This window comes from Martes martes, assembly GCF_963455335.1.
Source record: "Martes martes genome assembly, chromosome: 10".
Lineage (NCBI taxonomy): Eukaryota > Metazoa > Chordata > Mammalia > Carnivora > Mustelidae > Martes > Martes martes.
In genome coordinates this window covers 68,764,572-68,784,601 of record NC_137898.1, presented here as the reverse complement: position 1 = coordinate 68,784,601, position 20,030 = coordinate 68,764,572, and the positions used below count along the sequence as shown (strand labels likewise).

The following is a 20,030-nucleotide window of genomic DNA, read 5'->3' as shown; positions in this document are numbered from 1 at the left end:
AATCTTAAAAAAAAAAAAAAAAAAAAAGTCTACTGCACCATAATAGATTGTGTCTTGATAAGTAAAAACAAAAACATGAGTCCATAGTTATAAAGAGAGAGAGAGAGAATAAAAAGAAGTTCTTTTGCACAGAAGAATACCAGCTAATGATTCTAGCAGAAATAGAGAAGTGGGAGGGCCTGGGTGGCTCAGTCATTTGAGCGTCTGCCTTTGGCTCAGGTCACAATCTCAGGATCCTGGGATCTAGCCCCATCAGGCTCCCTGCCCAGTGGGGAGCCTGCTTCCCCCTCTACTTCCCCATGCTCATGCTCTCTCTCTCCTCAAATAATAAATAAATAAATATATATATTTTTTAAATAAGGAAGTAGGGGTGCCTGAGTGGCTCCGTTGGATAAGCGGCTGCCTTCAGCTTGGGTCGTGATTCCAGGGTCCAGACTGAGCCCTGCATCAGGCTCCCTGCTCAGCAGAGAGCCTGCTTCTCCCTCTCCCTCTATCTCCTGGCTTGTGCTCTCTGTCAAATAAATAAATAAGATCTTAAAAAAAAAAATAGAGAAGTAGAAAACCACCAATTTCCAATCCTAAGTAACATAATTGTTTTAGGCAAGCTTAGTCAAATACTAAAAAAATATTGAGATGAAAGCTTATTGAGAAAAAAGGATAGTCACATGATCTCTAAAAATTACCCCACAGATTTGTTATTTACAAAGGTGTCATTCTGAAGGTGCCTTTGGAATGGAGAGATCTGGTGGTCCTTACCAAAGTGACCAAACTTAGTATCACCAATAGTGAGACAACTTCACATTTATAGTCTTCCTAATGTGATCCAGTAAGAAGCACACAATGTTACTCACTAGATTTTGCTAAAAATGTTTGACCTGATTCTGATAAGGGAGAAACAATTAGACAAAACCAGAATGTGGAGCAGTTTGTAAGTATCTAGCTTGAATGCTTAGAGAAAAAGAAACAAAAGAAACTCAATGTCATAAGAGAAAAAAGAAGGTAGTTTTTTAGGTTAATAGTGAGTAGAGATATAACAACTAAACACAATGAGTAAACCTTGATTCAATCCTGGATTGAAGGAAAAAAAAATCTATAGAAGACATTTTGAGGGCAGCTGAGAACATTTGAATTGGTGTAGTATATTGGATGGTATAGAATTACTGTTACCTTTTTTGATTTAATAATGATACTGTGTGTATGTAGAAAATATATTTATACTGAGAGATGCCTTGCTGATATGCTAGGTTTGGAAAGGACATGATATCTGTCACGTATTTCAGAGGGTTTTAAAAGAATAAGTGTGTGTATTTATGTGTGTGTCTCTTCTGAGAGAGGGCAGAGAAAGGGAGAGAGAAGGAGAGAGAATAAATGTGCCAAAATATTAACAACTGTTGGATCTTGATGAAAATGTCTGGATTTTTAGTATAGTTCTTCAATTTTTTCTGTAGTTGAAATTCTTCAAAAATAAATTGTTGGGAGGGGTTCTATTACAATAGTCTAGATTGAGACTTAGGGATAGTAGTAAATTAGGAAAAAAAAAAGAAAAGTAAAAGATATTTTGAAGGGACAGTAGATGAATATCATTTCTCAGCAATAGTCTTAAGTACAATTTGATTTTCAGCATTCGTGCCTGTTCAGATTTCCTCCCCTTCATCTGACACTGAAACAGTTGGAAAGAGGATTCAGGAGTCCTTGACACAGTTTGCCTGAACTCAAAAAACCTGTATCCTGAGAGTTTTTAGGCAGTGAGATGATAACCTAATTTTTAGGTAAGGACTAAGTACGAGAAATGCTACAATGTAATTGTGGAGAACAGTCAGATGCCAAGATACACCTAAACCCAAACACAAAAGAATGTCATCATCCTGAGGAATGGTAGTGAAACCAACATTAAATGGTCCTACACGCAGTGGCCAGAGTTTGAGTTTTGCATTAATGGTTTTTGACCAAGATAATTCCATTAGCACCTTATTCCTCTTGAAGGCCTTTAAGTGCTTTAGAAATGGGCTATTTGACAGGTATGGCAGGGTTTTTTTTCTTCCTTTAAAAGTGATTTTAATGCTTATGATTAAGGTCATGCATGCAGGTCGGGGTGGGAGGAAGGAACCGAGAACCTCTTTTACCTACACTATAATCTCATTAAGGTTCATTGGGAATTAACATATTTCTGTGATCCAGTATTTCTTACTGCAGGTGCTACTGGATTTCTGGAAGGACCATTGCTCACTGTGTATGCCTGTACCACACTTTGCAAAACACTTACCATGCCTGGGCCCTGCACAATTAATGCTAAACCTCACCCCAGACTCTGATATTTTAAGAACAAAGAATATCCCCGCTCCACATTTCTATACCCAGTTGAGAACTGCTGTTCAGTTCCAAGCCACTGAGGACAGAGTCGTTGCTGTCTTCACCAGTATGTTCCCAACATTTAGTACGATGACTACCACAAAGAAGATGCTCAGAGACAATCTGTTCAATGACTTTATGTAACATATGAACATTTGATTACAACTCTTTCACTTTTTCTATAAACATCACTGTGTTTTTCATGTGCCTTGGCAGCCCCTTTTGTTTTGTTTTGTTTTGTTTTGTTTTTACTGTCAAAGTAACACAAACCTCAAATTCAATTGTTAAAACTTTTCTTATATAACTTTTAAAACTGTTATATGACAATACATGTTTACTTAAAAATTATTCAGGTGCTACTAAAGGCTACAAAATGAAATGTAACCCCTTGTCTCCTCTTCAGCATTACCTCCAACCACAATGACCTCAAGACCACAGCCCTCCACAGCCTCTCTTAGCATTTGGTTTAGTAGACTTTCAGGCATTTTCTATGAGATAATACATCCTTTTCCCAACCTTCCTCCCTTCTTTCTTTTTCTTTTAATAAGCAGGGTTATCTATATATGTAGTTTTTAACTTGTTCTTTAATTTAGCAGTATTTCACAGCTATTTGTTGATATGAGAATATTAGGCATGTATGCCATTATTTTCAATGGCTACATCATATTCCATAATAGTTTATTTAATCAATTCCCTGTTGATGGTATTTTTAATGGTAGATTAGATTTAGCTATAGTTTAATATCAGAAACCCAGAAACCACAGAAAACTAAGTTTAAAAAAAAAATAACTGAGCATTTGCAGTCAGTCCACTGGTTTCACAAGGGAGAACATGCTGAGCAAACTCGGAAGGTTGCTTTTATTACCACCATCCATCAAGGAAACGCCTCAGCTTTAAGTCTGACACTAACCTAAGGGAATCCATTGGCCTGAAAGCATACACATGCCTTCCCAGAATAGAGGGCTTAGAGGGTGCGATGCAAAGCTGATCCCAGAGTTTTACCTTTTGCCTGAGCAGTTTCGGGGCTTGGGTGATATGCAAGTGAGTGATTCCATGTTTTCAAGGGCATTGAGACAAGGAATGGGAGCTTCAAGGATACTTCTGCCGTGATACCTACAGCTTTATGTGGCTCTGAGAGACACTCGTATCAGTGGACACCCATGCACGAAGTGCAGTGTGGTAGACAGAAGCCTGGAATGAAGAGAATGGGTCTGGTGTGGCTTGTATGGGTCACTGTTGTCATGTTCAAGTGTTCATGTGTTCCCTCCCAAAGTATATCTTATAGGAGGTTCCAGAGCCATTCTCCTATCACCTAAGTCCTCATTGGTGATAGAGTCCCAAAGGGCCAGAGAGTTTGTAAAGCATCAAAGTACAACTTTAGACTGTTTTAAAATCAAGTATGTATGAATAAAGGACCAGCAAGAGTGCATAGGAGAGCAAAGAGCTACATCTCCACAAGAGGGGCCCACATCTGACAGAGCATCTGCCATTAGAGAGCTTTTCAAAAAGAAAGATTCTGGAGTTGGGACCTCAGGGATTCTGATTCATGAGTCCAGTTTAGTCAACCATTCTCCCCCTAGAGGACAAATGCCTTCTGAAAAGGACTCTGATCAGTACCTGGCTCATCATAAGTATGCAATAAATAGTGGTCAGATTTTAATGATTTAAATAAAACAATGTGATCTAATGATTATAATCACTTCTTGATGCAAGGAGTACAGTGAAGAATCTGCAGAGCATTGCAGACCTTAGAAGTATGGAGGCAAATGAAACAAAGTCTCTATTTACAGGAAGCTTTTCTTGGGGTGGCTGGGATAATAATGCAATTATCAGGTAGACCTGAATTCCAGAAGAAATTGAAAAAGGATGTTAAAGATAGGCTAGCAGGCTACTTTAAAAGGGGTAGTCAACAAAGAGCTTTCTGAAGGATTAGCCTATAAGCTAAGACTTTTAAAAATAAGGGATGAAATATGAGAATTGCTAAGGAAGAACACTGCTATCAGAAAGACAGCTGGAACAAGTGACCCAGGGCTGGAAGGAAATTGGGTTTATTTCTAAGGCCTTCTTGCCTGTGAAATAGGGAGGCAGAGTGGAATGAGATGGAATCAGGGTGGGTCAAGGTCAAGGCAAGGTACAACAACAACAACAAAAATCAATGTAAAAAAACCCCAAAAACTAGCAGGAGGGAGGTATGGTCTGATATACACACATTTTGAAAAGATCCCAATGGCTGTTGGGTTGAAAAGGATAGGGGTGTTGGGGGGCCAGCATTAGAGCAGCAAGCCCAGTCAGGGGGCTAGTGCAGAATCCCTGGGAGAAGCAGTGGCTATGCCAAGGGGGATGGGGGGAGTTGGAAAAAAGTAGACTTGCAATGTGGCTTGGAGCTAGAGTAAACAGACATGCTGATGGATTGCACGGGGAAGTGGGAAGGAAAGAGAATGAAGGTTGGCAGGTAGGTTCTTGGCTGAGTGGTTTGAGTGGTGGATAGTCGTATTACTCATTTGCTGAAAGTGGTAAAGTTGCCCAGAGAAAATTGAGAGTTTGATTTTGAGCATGATAAGTTTGAAAAATCTTAGACATCCAGTTGTCAATGTTAAGTAAGCACACAGATTTGCAAGTCTAGAGTTAAGAAAAGAATCAAAGCTAGAGGTACTAGTATCATCTTGTATTTGTATAATATGTTATAAGACTTCAACTATTTCTGCTTATATATTCTTGCAATGTATTCTTGTTACTCAAAACACATGAATCCTAAGTTATTTGCTGTGTCTTAGCCTATACTAAATTGGGTTTGGAAAATCATATGCTATATATAAGATCATATATATAATATAAATATTATATTTATATGTATATAAATATATATGTATATAATAAAAATATATAAACATTATATCTATGTAATAAAATTATATATATATATATATTTGGATTATTTTCAGTTAAAGACTTCAAAATGATTAGCCATCTATAAATGTCCTGGTAAACCAAAATGGTTTTTTTTAAAGATTTTATTTATTTATTTGACAGGCAGAGATCACAAGTGGGCAGAAAGGCAGACAGAGAGAGAGAGGAGGAAGCAGGCTCTCCGCTGAGCAGAGAGCCCGATGTGGGACTCGATCCCAGGACCCTGAGATCATGACCTGAGCCAAAGGCAGAGGCTTTAACTCACTGAGCCACCCAGGCGCCCCTCTTTTTTTTTTTTTTTAATACATGTTTATTCCCCTGGGTGCCTGTGGAGTTTAAAAAATAATAATAAAAATTTTAAAAATTTAAAAATTTTTTTTTAAAGTAAAAATAAATAAATAAATAAATAATACATGTTTATTTTTGCATTACCAAACCAAATTTAAAAGGGATGTTAATTTTAACTGCCAAGCCATGTAAATATCCAATATCAGTTTTTCATGTTGCTTCTGCTCTAGGTAGATTCTGGTCTTGAGCTCTCATACAGCTCCTGTCAGAAATGTTATCACTCTGCACCAAGCACAACAGCCTCCAGGAGGAGAAAGGAACTTAATTAGAAATTTCCACTTCAAACACAATTTATAGTTCATTCATTCTGAGATGCGCTGGAGGGTGTTTGGAAAGTTATCACTAAATGAACTATTTGTTTTTCTCACGTTGTCAACAAAAAACATATTGGGCACAGAATATATTTGTTTATGAAGCACTGGAGGGAGGTCTCAGTGATTTAGCATAAGGCTTTCTTTTTAGATGAAGAAACGGAGCCCCAGAGAGGGAAACAGACTTCCCAAAGTGACATGAACTAACAGCAGGATGGATCTGAAACTCAGGACCCCTCACTCCTAGGACCATACTTTCCAGAGTGCCATGCTGCCTCTTTCAGTACTTCTAACCCTAGTACTTCTCCATGCCCTGCTGAGTCTTTATTGAGATAATTTTATACTAGCCCAGGTCATCATCTTTGTATATGTCAGGGTAGGGCTTCATAATAGCTAATATTATATGTCCTTACTATGTAGCAGGCACTGTTGTGAACGAATCTAACCTTTGTACAGCAAGACTCTTCTACATCTGGGGCTAGTCAGATCAGGGTACTGACCTTAGGAATTCCAAGACTAACTTGATTTTTAACATTGACTCTTTCTCTAAGTTTTCTCTAAGCTTTCCCTAAGCTCCAAGAGATACAACATGTCCAAAACAAAATACATTATTATCCTCTTGTCCAAACCCACTTTCTACCCTGTGTTTGCATTCTAATGGTAGCATCATTTCCCTGATTACCTTTGTCAGTTCCCATTTCCAAACATTCAATGTTATTATAAATATTATTTAAACCCTATTTAGTCCCCAGAAGTATTTGAGAATAGCTATCTAGTACCTACCTCTGTTTTCTCTCTCAAGTCTATGCCCCATTTCCCATGGTTCCATTCTCAGTTTTCTGATTCAGGCTTTCCCCTATCATCAACCATTTGTAATATTACAACAGTCTCCCATCTGGTTATTCTATTTTTCATTGCTTAGTTCTTCACCCCCAACTTTTCACTCTTGCCTTTGTTATCCTAACCCAAACACTAGGCAAATTGTGTTAAATGCCGCTGTAACACACCCCCCTGCAACCACCACCACTTACTGACAAAACTTTTTTTTTTAGATTTATTTATTTATTTATTTGACAGATGGGGATCACAATTAGGTAGAGAGGCAGGCAGAGAGAGAGGATGGGAAGCAGGCTCCCTGCTGAGCAGAGAGCCCAATGTGGCAGAGGCTTAACCCACTGAGCCACCTAGGTGCCCCATGACAAAACTTTTTAACTTTAAAAAGTTTAACAGGTTAAACTTTTTAACCTGGCATTCAAGGTCCACTTCTGTTGGCATGATGTTTTTTCTCTCTCTCCATGATCTGTGTGAGCCATTCCAGCCTGCTCACAGTTCAGGATTAAATGGGTTATTTATAGTTTCCTTGCTTCACTCACCAGTATGTGATAGGGATCAGTTAATACATGGGAAGCTTTTATTATAATTATTTCCCACCTTATTCGGTAAGAAATATGAGGTGGGAAAACAGTTTACTACTGATTCTAAAACACTTTTGAGATGTTATTTTTAAGCCAGGGAAATCATCAAATTTTGAATTACAGAGGACCCTAGAGATAATGGGGCCTAGAACATTCCACCTCCCACAGCAGCTCAGTGGCTGGCCTGAGTAAGTTAGTGGCAGAGTTAGCAGATTTCCACCTTACTACATCACATCACTTTAGGAAAATGAAAATAGATTTCTTCCCTCTTGAGAAAAGCTGGACCCTTCTACATTCATTTAATTCACTGGTAATACATCTGCTCATCTTATTATCCCCAGTCTCTCTGAATAAAGTAGAAATAGTTTGGATTCTGCCCCAGTTTCTTCCCTGCTGCTCCCTGCCACATACCAACTAGGCCCCCAACTATGAAATAATGTGCTTGAAATGGTCCCCTGTGTTCTGTACAGACTAGTTTTAATTGAAATCTTGTGCCAATTATCTCCCCCTTTCCCACCAGGTCACCCCTTTGCATTTTTTCATAATAATCCAGTTAAATTTGTATTTTTTAACTACTCAAATTCCAAGACAATCTTACACTAAGTCTGTTCTTTGATTTTATTATTGCCAATAAAAGCCATTTTAAAATCCGGATTCATAGGTGATAGGTACGCTCTAATAGGAATAGCAACCAATGATGACCTGCTCAGTGTGTGAAGTGTCAGATGCTTTATTTGTGTTGTCTCTGATCAACCTGACAACAAGCTGGCAAAATAAGCATTATCTTTGTTACAAATGGAGAAACTGAAGCTCAAAGGGGTTAGGTAACTTACCCAAGGTTCTGGAGTTAAGATATGGCTGGACCAAGATTAGAATCCTGGTGCTCCAACTCTAAACCAGTGTTCTTTCCAAGACAGTTTTTATAGCAGGCAAATGACCCGAGCTGGGATGGAAAACCAAAGCAGCGACAAAGAGTGGTGCTGTGCTCTGAGAAGCATTTCCAGAGGGATCCATTCATCACCAGAGGCTCTTACCAGGGCTGGCAACTGTACCTGCCACCTGCATTTTCTCTAGCTAGAAGCACTCCTAGGGTACAGGAGTGATGGTAACATAATATGTCTCTGTTCTCAGCTGAGAATGGTTTCCTATTGCATCAAAATAAACTCCCAAATTTGTTAATGTGACTTGTCATGCCCTGCACTGCCAGATCTTTGAAAAGCATTAATATGTCATAGTTAGGAGTGATTAGGAATTCGACTCACTATCAAGCTTTATTAACCATTTCAAAGATAAGAACAATCATGAAGCACAAGCAAAACAAAGAGAGACTCTTATTGCCTGAGCTTAAGTCCTGGTTTTGCCATTTATTACTAGTGGACCCTTGGGCAATCTATTTAATGACTGTGCCTCAACTTCCTCCTCTGTAAAATGGGTGTTATTATGTGTTCTTCATTGAACTATTATGAGGGTTGAGGGAACTGATAGCAGGCGATGCTTAGAACATTGCCTGCCACAGAGTAAGTGCTCTGTGCATGTCAGCCGTCACCTCCGCCACTACCATCATCACCAAGTCATCACCTTCATTTCTCCCTCATCATCTCTCACCTTCTTCCTACTCTCCTTCCCCCCCCCCCGCCATTTGCCAACACCTACTTTCTTTTCTTCAGGTGTATCAAGTCCTGTCCTACCTCGAGACCTTCACATGTCCCTCCCCTCTCTGTTTGGAATACTCTTGCTACTTCTGGGCCACAGCCCTCCACGGGCATTCCCACCCATCCTGACCTGGATAACTCATTCATATCTTGTTTCTGATCTCACTTCCTCCAAGTTTACTTCCTCTCTTAACTTGGAAGAGGAAATAACTAAAATGGATAGTTTTTAAAAACCAAATTTATGTCAGTTCCATGTTTAGCTATAGATGGGTACACATTTGAGGATAATAGCCTTTCGTAAGGATCCCAGATGCCATACTTCACCTCACATGCATTCAGCTGAGTCTCTCATCAGGTATTAAATAATATCAAGATTCTAGAAATAATACTCATTAGAGCCATCCCAAAATGGAATGGACAGACTAGGGAAGGAAAGAATTTCCTGTCACTAAAAGTATGTAAACAGAGACAAGTGGTCATTTGGTAAGAGTGATATGGAGAAATGAGGAAAGGAGTGAGGCCATTTAACCTAGAAATGAGGAAACTGTCTTGAAATGTTAGAAAGAGAATCATATAAAAGAAGAAATAAAAAGAAGAAATGTTCTATGAACCCTTGGGAGGAGAAGGTAGAACCAAGAGGTAGAAAGTACTAAGAAGATGATTTAGATTCAACACAAAGAACTTTTTTTTTTTATCATGAAAGCTGACACCAAGTGCAGTGGATTTCTCTGAAGACAGTGAGTTCATCAGAATAAAGCCAGTGTCATGTCAAGCATAGATGACCATTTGCCTGGAATAATGTAATGTGAATATATTTTCCACCCACCCACTTATTCACTCACCTCTCTAGTTATTATGTACCTACTATTTGCCAGGTGCTATGCTAGAGACACAAGTTCCAGTAAGATGAGTTCTTGCCTTCAGGAGTTCACAAGTAAGCATATTCCATAGTCCATTCAGACTGAATCCTTGACTGGGAGAAATTTTCTAGGGGAGGAAGGGATGAAAAATTAGGTTCTAGATAGGGAGACTAGCATGTGCTAAGATGCAGAAATGCCTAAATTAGAGAAATAAAAAGGTCAACATTATGGGAGACAAGGATATAAGAGTATGTAATGTGGATGAGTCAGTTTAAAGGCAGACATACATACAAATGGGCTCTCCCCATTTCTGGAGATTCTCTGATTTTGATATCATCCTTTTTAAAAAATTTATTTATTTATTTGACAGAGAGAGACACAGGGAGAGAGGGAACACAAGCAGGGGGAGTGGGAGAGGGAAAAGCAGACTCTCTGCCGAGCAGGGAACCCGATGTGGGGCTTGATCCCAGGACCATGGGATTACGACCTGAGCCAAAGGCAGACACTTAACTGACTGAGCCACGCAGGTGCCCCTTGATATCATCCTTTCTATAGTACTAAGAAATAGATAAATATTTCTGGAAAACATTGAGTTATTTACTCAGATAACCCCTGGGGCCCCAAGCTAGGGACCCTCATGGTTGAAGTAGCCAACATAATATTCATCTTTTGAAAATAAACAGAGAAAGGGTTGACTCTGGACATGGCACACTATTCCCTTCACATTAGCATCTGAATAAAACTTACAACTACTTGAATCAAGGAGAAGTGCTAAAATTTCTATTGATTACCAACATGGTTGTGAAAAGGATGTCCTAACAAATAGAATTTTTTTTTCTATGATCCAGGGACAGTTGTTTACATAAACAGCACTAGATGGAATTTTTTCTAGTCTGCCCAAAGCCTTTTGCTTCAGCCTGGCATGATCTAATCATTATAAACTGGGTCATGATGTTTAAACCAGGTTGCTTGGGGCCGTGGTAGAGGGGACCAGGGAGCCACACCCAACTGTGTTGTGTTGGTCTCAGGGTCCTTGAGAGGCAAGCTTCCAAACTGGAGTCTTGTAAGCATAGACCCTCAGAATTGAATAGAATATTCAATTCAATTCAATTCAAGGGAGAGTAGTAGGCATTGGAATTAAGAGCTCAGGAGTTTTAATTAGACTGTTCTAAATCCTTAACCTCTTCCAACTGTTTAACCTTGAGTAGGTTAGTGATTCTCTCTGAGCTCAATTTTCTTATGTGTAAAATCAGAAAAATAATCCCAGCCTCCTAAGGATTATAAGATAATGTATAAATATCAAAGTATAATAATATAATAAATATAGAAGTATAATAGTTTTCTAATAAATAATATGTATAATAAGTATGAACATGCATGAGGCTCAATGAATGACAATGGGTTATAATTATCAAACTCAAGAACGGTGACCTCCAATATCCCAGTTCATGCTTAAAGAAGAGAAAATTCAAGCTGAAGTAGAAAAATAGAAATAACAAATACTTGAGGCTCTGTCACACTTGGTATTTTAAAATGTCATCAAGGGCACCTGGGTGGCACAGTCGATTAAGTGTCCTTTTGGTTTTGGCTCAGGTTGTGATCTCAGGGTCATGGAACTGAGCCCCACATCAGGCCCCATGCTCAGCATGGAGCCTGCTTAAGACTCTCTCTCCCTCCCTGGGTGTCTGGGTGCTTCAGTCAGTTAGGCATTCGACTCTTGATTTCTGCTCAGGTCATGATCTCAGAATCATGGGATTAGGCCCCCCATCAGGCTCTGTGCTCAGCAGGGACTCTGCGTGAGAGTCTCCCTCTCCCTCTCCCTCTGCCCCTCCCTCCACTCATGCTCACTCTCAAATAAATAAATACATCTTTTAAAAAATTATTTTAAATAATAAAATGTCATATCAATGATATAAACTGTTTTTAACTGCATCTAAAAATGTTATTTGAGCAAAGATTACTGATAAAAACTGAAAACCTCAGGGAGGGAAATAAGAGTCAAAGTGACCTTGAAAAATGTGACTGGAGGAGGACATGTTTGCTAAAATCTGGAGGAAAATCAAGGGGTATCTGGGCAATGTGGTATTGTTCAGAATAACAGCCAGATTTGGTTATTACTGGCCCAGTGGGAAATGACCACACACCCACAGTAGGATACATCTACTACAGTGGGAAGAAGCCTGAGTTAGACAAGGAAGCCTGGGGCTGATCCAACCCTATGCTAACTCTGGTATGACTCTGGGCAGGTCCCTTCTCCTATGGGAATGATTTTCATGTTCTAATGTATAAGTGCTGGATGAACAAGTTTTTAAAGCATTTATTTCTTCATAGCAGTCCCCTCAAGTCATGATCTCACAGTCATGGGATCCGACATTGGGCTTCGCGCTCCACGTGAAGTCGGTATGGAACTCTCTCTCCCTGTCCCTCTGCCCCTCCTCCCCACACACTTTCTCTCTCTTTCTTTCTCTCTCTCATAAATAAAAAATCTTTAAAAAATAAAATAAAATAAATGTAAATTTATTTATAAATAATATATAATATATATAAATATATATAAATAAAATAAATATAAATATTAAAAATTAAAATAAATAAATCTCATAAATAAATAAATCTTTAAAAATAAAAGAACAAACTATACAAATAGAAAATAGGTGAAAAAAGCAAACTTCCATTTTATGCAAAAAGAAACATAAATAATCAGCAAACATTAAAAAGATGTTTAACTTCATAATTATAGAGAGGCAAAATTCAAAAATAATATTGTCTATCTATCACAATGGCAAATGTAAGAATTTGGAGTATATGCAAATTCTGTAAGACTGTGAGGAAAGGCAGTCATATTTTATTTGTGGGAGTATAAATTTTTGGAGACAACTTGGCAATAGCATCACAGTTTAACACTCATACCCTTTATCCAACAACTTGTTACATGGTATTTACTGTAGCATAGTTTATCATAGCAGAATACTAGAACAACCTAAGGGTCCATCAACCCTGTACTGATAAAATAAATTTCTATTGAATCATAGAGAACACTTCACAGATATCAAAAGGGATAGGACAACGTATAGGAATATATGAGTGAAGAAAATTCTTTCGGGGCGCCTGGGTGGCTCAGTGGGTTAAGCGTCTGCCTTCAGCCCAGGTCATGATCCCAGGATTCTGGGATCGAGTCCTGCATGAGGCTCCCTGCTGGGCAGAGAGCCTGCTTCTCCCTCTGACTGCTTGTGCTCTCTCTCTCTCTCTCTCTCTCTCTCTGACAAATGAATAAATAAAATCTTTAAAAAAAAAAAAAGGTTGGGGGGGCACCTGGGTGGCTCAGTGGGCTAAGCCTCTGCCTTCGGCTTAAGTCATGATCTCAGGGTCCTGGGATGGAGCCCCACATTGGGCTCTCTGCTCAGCAGGGAGCCTGCTTCCTCCTCTCTCGCTGCCTGCCTCTCTGCCTACTTGTGATCTCTCTCTGTCAAATAAATAAATAAATTCTTAAAAAAAAAAAAAAGGAAAATTCCTTAAGATCTATTAGTAAGTGGAAAAAATAAAGGTATAAAACTATGTGTAAAATACCTTATTTGTGTACAATTTTAAAATTATGACTTGATAAACCTGCTTATATTTGTAACAAAAATAATTGGTAGTATATAAAAAGAACTCTTAGAATAATAAGAGTTAGGGGGACCATTTTATTTTTACGTCTTTCGTATTGCTTTAATTTTCATGTGTGTTCATTATGTACATTTGTTAGTTTTATTTTTTATATCAATACATTATTTGAGCAAGGAGATCCTGGCCTTTTTCTTTTTGCTTTCTCCTTTGTTAGTTTCTGTTTGCTTAGTGAATAAATAATCATATTAAAAACATGCAAGGGAAATTAAAAGAAACAAATAATGCCTGTTCCCTTTGACTTAGAAAGTATCTTTCCAGGGAATTTACCCTTCAGAAATACCTCCATAATTGCTCATAGTAGCCAAAATCTGGACACAATCTTAGAACTTACAGTGGTGAGGATCCTTTTGAAAAAAATGCTGGTGGATTACTGGACTCTTGTTAAGAAGGTAAAGTGGTATGAGCTGATTGTCCAAGATATATTGTTAAATGAACAGCGAAACAGAAACTAGTTATAGAATTATATATATGTGTGTGTATATGTATGTACATACATATATATATATATATGATCCTACTCACTTAACTAAAAATGTGATGATATATTAAAATATGTAAAGAAGGAAGCAGAAATAGAGAAAGTTGTATGCGTGCATATGCAGATAGTAGATTTCTAGAAAGTATATACAAAAAACTAAGAGACGATGATGAAGGGATTTTTTTACTTTTCCTTAGATACCTTTCTGAAACATTAGAATTCATTTACCACGATCATGTATTATTTTTTAATAGGAAGTTAACTCTAATTATTTGACGAGACAAGAGGTTATTTGGCCCACGAAGTTTGTGCATTCAATTTCCTGTAGGCAAGAGCCTACATCTTATTACTTTTCCTGTCTCTTCCGGCTGTCTGAGTCATACTCTGACTCATCCGTGCCTAGACAGTCCCTGAAATGATTGTCATCTACTCACAAGAAAATCCAGAATTCTATAGTTCAAAGGGGTTTTAGACTCCTCACAATCGCTCCCCTCCAAGGCAGGAGAGTGTTGAGTCTCAGGAGGTGAAAGGACGGTTGCTACGCTGGTGAGCGGCACAGACAGGCCACGCCCAGCTCACTGGACTTCTCCATGTTACCATGTCATTCATGCTCTCAGTAAGGAGCTCACCAGAAGAGAAAGCAGGGAAGAGGCATGGACAATTATAAAAGTCGACAAGGAGACTTTCACAAAGCTATTATGGGAGATCTAGGATATGGAACTAAAGATTACAGACATCCCAGGCCCGACAGGGAAACAGAAGCAACTCACCATCCACCACCGAGTGTCATTGTCAAAGAGATGAGAGGCAAAATAAGATTTTATATTTTACATGCAACTAGTCAGGGTTTTTTTTTTTATTTTTTTTTTCATGGATGGTAGCCAACTTCTCTATGAATAAAAGGAAACAGAATTGTGGCATCAACTGCAAAAAACTAGCTCTATGTAGGTTAGAAAAGCTGGACTTACTGTATGTTCAGTCGAAGCAGAGAAGCTTCTTAGGGGCCTCTCTTGCTCACCTTTGTTTTCCTCCCCTAGTCCCTCTCCTGGGGCAGAAACAGAGCCCTGATGTTGGAAGCACTCAGTAATTATATTATGTTGACTTAGACTGAGTTGATTTGAGAAAGATTTTAGTTTTTGCTTCTCATTAAATTTGACTTCAGAATGATTTTTCCCTCTCGGCAGAGTTTTGTGCTTGTTTTTTAGATGTTCTGTTTCTCTTTTGGCATCGGCCCCAAAATGGGAGTTAGCAACAGCAACATAAACTCCAGCCATCCTTTATTTCATTTTGTCAGAATTCATTCTGGAATTGTACATGAGAAATGGGGCAGTCAAGTTTATTTTGGAACAAGGCTCAGGGCTGTCTAACCAAGCTTGGGATGACAAGACCAGGCATCTGACCAAAAAGAGGGATTTGGCAGGTAGCCAGCCCCATTTCATACAGTCTACGCAGAACCTCATCTGAATATATTAATCTGTCAGCACATACTCGTCTATGTACATTACATGTATCTCTCCTTATTATCCTGTTTTTCCTCTAATTTTGAAGGCTCATATCCACCCCAGAAATCTAGGAAAGTCACAGAGGCATATTAAATGCACACACTAAAATTCTTGTAGACATGCATAGACAAAGTTTCAACCCAGTCAGACATGCTATAAACGCCACAAGATGAAATTTCATGTCTCTGCTAACTAAAAGCTGTCAAGAGCCTGAAACTTGCTATGTAACACTCAAATGCCTTGGTAGGACGGGAGGGGTTTTGAGGCAGGTGACATAATCTTAGACAGCTTCTCAGTGGGGAAACATTTTTCTTCTATCAGAATAATCTGCCTTATGAAATACCAAAATTCTCTGGCTTCCTCCTCCAGGTGAATGGCATTGACCTCCGTGGAGCATCTCACGAGCAGGCTGCTGCTGCACTGAAGGGGGCTGGACAGACGGTGACCATTATAGCACAATACCAACCTGAAGGTCAGTGAGAACCCACACTTACCAAGTTCCACTATGTTTCTTTGTGACTATATACCCACATTTCTGATCACCTGTATTAACCAGTCTCTACCAACAAGGCTTTTTTTTTAAACTTATCCTGAAAAATGGGTGCTCCATGTCCAAAGAACATGAGGCTTTGTTACTCTTAACCTTCCAAAGAAAACATCAGAAAAAGTCCTGTTTGAAATATGAATTCAAAACAAACAAAATCCCAAAAATCTAGCATCAATTTTATTATTCCTGTTCTTATCTGGTACACACTTTTGGTCAGCAATGAATATTGTAAAAAGAATTAAAGTGGACTAAGAATCAAATTGACAGGAGACAGATTAACAAGCAAAAGATCAGATTTAATAGCATATGTATGGGGAATCCACATAGACAGGCAAAATAAGGTATATATGTCATCCTGAGCTAAGACGTGGGCAGGGGTCTGGGACTTCAGAGGACAGGAGTCCATTTCACAGGGCCCTAAGAAGAACAGATGTTTGGTAATTAGATATTTGCCCTGCCATACAGATGGGTCACTCGATAAAATTTACCTCTGCTAATAACCCTTGTTCTGGGAAAGACCCCCAACTGAGATTCTTTTATGTATTTATGGGAGAGGCAAAAGTTTCTCTTGACCCTGGAGGGTCTAGATTGCCTTCAGGTCCACAGGCCAAAGTAGCACACTGAGTGGGGGAGGGTGGTTGGTCCTGAATCCCTTCAGAAGCAAGGGGAGAGGGAAACAGACCATGATCAGCAGACCATGTTCTCTCTTCGTGACATTAACTCTTACTAACGCTAACATGATTTTTGGTTGTCCCTGGTGTGGGTTTGTTTTGTTTTGTTTTGTTTTTGGCTTTTTCTGCTATAGTATTGCTTGTTTGTAACACGCTACTGTAAACCCTGAAACTTGGTGAGGCGTCTTCAATTGGATTAGCCGACTGAAACTTGATGAGATATCCTGAATTGCATTAGCCATACCCTGCTCTTTGGTTTGTTTCAACATGTATCTATGATCAGAATGAGGCTCAGGGAGACCACCGAGAAGTGATCTATTGTGTGGTTGATTTTTCAGCAAATTTGTATGTAGATTACTCCTTTTGTTAATGAAATATAGTTAAGCACCCACTGTGGGCTAGACTTTACAAAAAAGCAGAGGGGTGTGGTTTCCTGTCTTCAAGAAATGTAGTTAATTACCCTTGGTCCGCAAGGCTAGTAGACAGGACTATTAAACAGATAAACATGAAAGTACAAGATGCCGTTAAGGAAGAGCCTTTTTGCGTGGGGGTATAAAGAGCTTCTTTGACCTTTTAAAGTGATTCTTTCTTAATGTCAGTTGGTCTCTTCTTTGGAAGACAGAGGTTTGTGTCTCGCCTGTGATGTCTTAGATTTTACCATAATGGCCGCCAACCACATATTTCCCGTGAATATAAAGAATATAAAGAAAACATTCTGCTATGTGTCTTTTGGAATGTTACATTTATTTTGCCTGAATTTAGAATTAGAATTTGCAATTAAAAAACATGTACTAAATGCTTTCTCCTAATGGCCTCACCCAGATATGGCCAGAGAGCTGGGGAAGAAGGGGTTTGTGATTGTCACAGATGGGTGATGACAGGACCGGAAGAAAACGTTCTACCCAGACAGTTTTGAAAGTCTTTCTACTTCTTCAAAATTAGTAGACATGTCTTCTACTAGGAATAAATTGGCTCCAGAAGGATCCATTGTAAAACAGAAAATAAAACCATTTGGGTTAGCATAATTTGAGGAGCAAATTCTACTTCATATAGAATAAGAACTTTCCTGTGGAATTTTTCCATTTTCTTTACAGCAGTGTTCGTTCACTCTCAAACCGTATGCCCTTTACCTTAACCTGGCACATGGCATGAATATTCCAGGCTGTCTTCCCATTTCTCAAGAGTTTCCTCTCCAACACCAATTATACCAATTAGAAGCCATTGATAGTAAAGATAGCCATTCAAATGACCTTGAACAGAGTGATTTTGAAACTTTAAAGGTTACAGTAAAGGACAAGCATGTCATAGTTCTATCAACATAAATCTTCATCTTAAGCTTCCTTACTGCGTTTGCTTCCTTTAAGCACTGTACTTAATTTGGATACTTTGCTGTACTTTGTGAGGATGCCTATTCAAAGCAAGCATGTCTTATAAAGCATAAATAGATTTTCTAAGTGCTTCTGAAGAAACTTGTAAATAAAAACAATAAGCGTGGGGTGCCTGAGTGGCTCAGTGGGTTAAAGCCTCTGCCTTCGGCACACATCATGATCCCAGGGTCCTGGAATCAAACCCCACATGGGGTTCTCTGCTCAGCAGGGAGCCTGGTTCACCCTCTCTCTCTGTGCCTGCCTCTCTGCCTACTTGTGATCTCTGTTAAATAAATAAATAAAATCTTAAAAAAAAAAACCACAATAAGCTTATTTCAAAATGCCAAAGTACAGATAGGATTCACAGAATTCCTATTTTAATAAGTCTAACTGTATTCTCATTTGTCACATCTTTAAATCAGTTGGAAATGTGGTAATGTAACATCAAGCAATCCTCTTTCCCCCTTTGTAAGTTTAATGTGTAACTGAGCTTTAATTTAACTATTGTTTGAAATGGAAAACTAATTGGATTGTGTTATGCCCCAATAACGGGTCCGCAATTAAAGGAGCGAGACTGATACAAAGCGAAGGTCAAGCAAAGCTTTATTTCGCACCAAGCATCAAGAATCTAACCGAACGTTTGGGGCCGCACCTCTTACAAGAGAGGGCGACCCTTACAAGAGAGGGCAACCCTTCTCTGTTTCACAGTGTAGCTTTTAAGGGCAAAGACCATGCGGTTGGGCCTGGCCACGCACAGGTGGTTAGTGAGATTGTAACACACACAGGAAACTCCACAGTGATGTTAGGTGACCAATTGAATTATAATTTACCCTAGTAAACATTTGAATCAGCCTATTACACCTTGATTAGGATTGGCGCCAAAAGGGTACCCAAAGGGCGGGGGCCCATACTCCTTGGTAGCTAGGGAGACAGTATGCAACCCCCTACTGATCGGATGTCTCCACCTGGCCTGACCCACCTTTGTATCTGGGCTTTGTTACCTGGAGCTGGTTTCCGGGACTTGTTTTTAAGTGAATCCCCTGGGGGAAGGGAAGCAGGGACAGTTTAAGGGTTAAACAACAAGGTTTTTGTTCAACCCCAATGAAAGCCTCAGGCTAAAATATAAAATTATAAAATAGGTCCTTACATTCCCCCCTTTTCTTTGGAGACTAGTCAAATCTTTGACTTTTTAGCCAGTTCTATATCCCCCCCTTTTTTTATTTTGCAATTGCTTATACCTCCCGCCTATATCTTAACAGGGGCAACAATGAATTTAATGAGCTCATTGTTTTTTGAGTCTTAGTTTTAGTCCACGATCGGTGGGGTCCATCGCGGGGTCCATCGGCAGCGGCATCCACCTCTGGGGGGCGTTCTCGTCCTCGGCTCGTTTGATGTGACCCTCGTGAATCCAGGCCCTGATGCCTTCTCCTTTTATTGCCGTGGGGGTGGTCAGGATGACAGTAAACGGTCCCTTCCAGTGAGGCTCCAGGTTTCCCACTTGGTGGCGGCGTACCCAAACCAAGTCCCCGGGTTGGTAGGCATGAGGCTTCACAGGTCTCTGTCCCAGTGTGTGCAGTCCGGATCCCTGCATGGGCTCTTTTTAAAACAGACTGTAATGCCTGCAGTGACTGGAGTACAGACTGGTCAGTCATTTCTGACTGACCTCTTGTAATCGGGGGCGGGGGGGGGAGTCCCGAACATTATTTCAAATGGGGTCACCTTATTTAAGGAGGGTGTACATCACGCCCTGAGGAGGGCGAAGGGAAGGAGATCTACCCATCTACCGCCAGTTTCCAGAATTAACTTTGTCAAGGTCTCTTCAAGAGTCCGATTCATTCTTTCTATTTGCCCCGAGCTCTGGGGCCCCGGGGCCAGTAGGCACAATGTAGTTTCCAATTAGTGCCTACGGGTTTGGCCAATGCCTGTGAGACTGAACTCACAAATGCAGGGCTTTTGT

At 39.5% G+C, this 20,030-nt stretch overlaps 1 protein-coding gene across 7 annotated transcripts in view; it reads left to right on the top strand.

Annotated features, from left to right (window-relative positions):
* Positions 1-20,030, top strand: part of DLG2 (discs large MAGUK scaffold protein 2) — a gene marked incomplete at its 5' end in the record, with an annotated part of 887,937 nt that overhangs the window by 563,939 nt on the left and 303,968 nt on the right. For all 7 annotated transcript variants that reach the window (XM_080815305.1, XM_080815304.1, XM_080815303.1 and 4 more), the window contains one exon: positions 15,858-15,960. In XM_080815305.1, the coding sequence (XP_080671431.1) occupies positions 15,858-15,960 (103 nt within the window). The remainder of the gene's footprint in view (positions 1-15,857; positions 15,961-20,030) is intronic.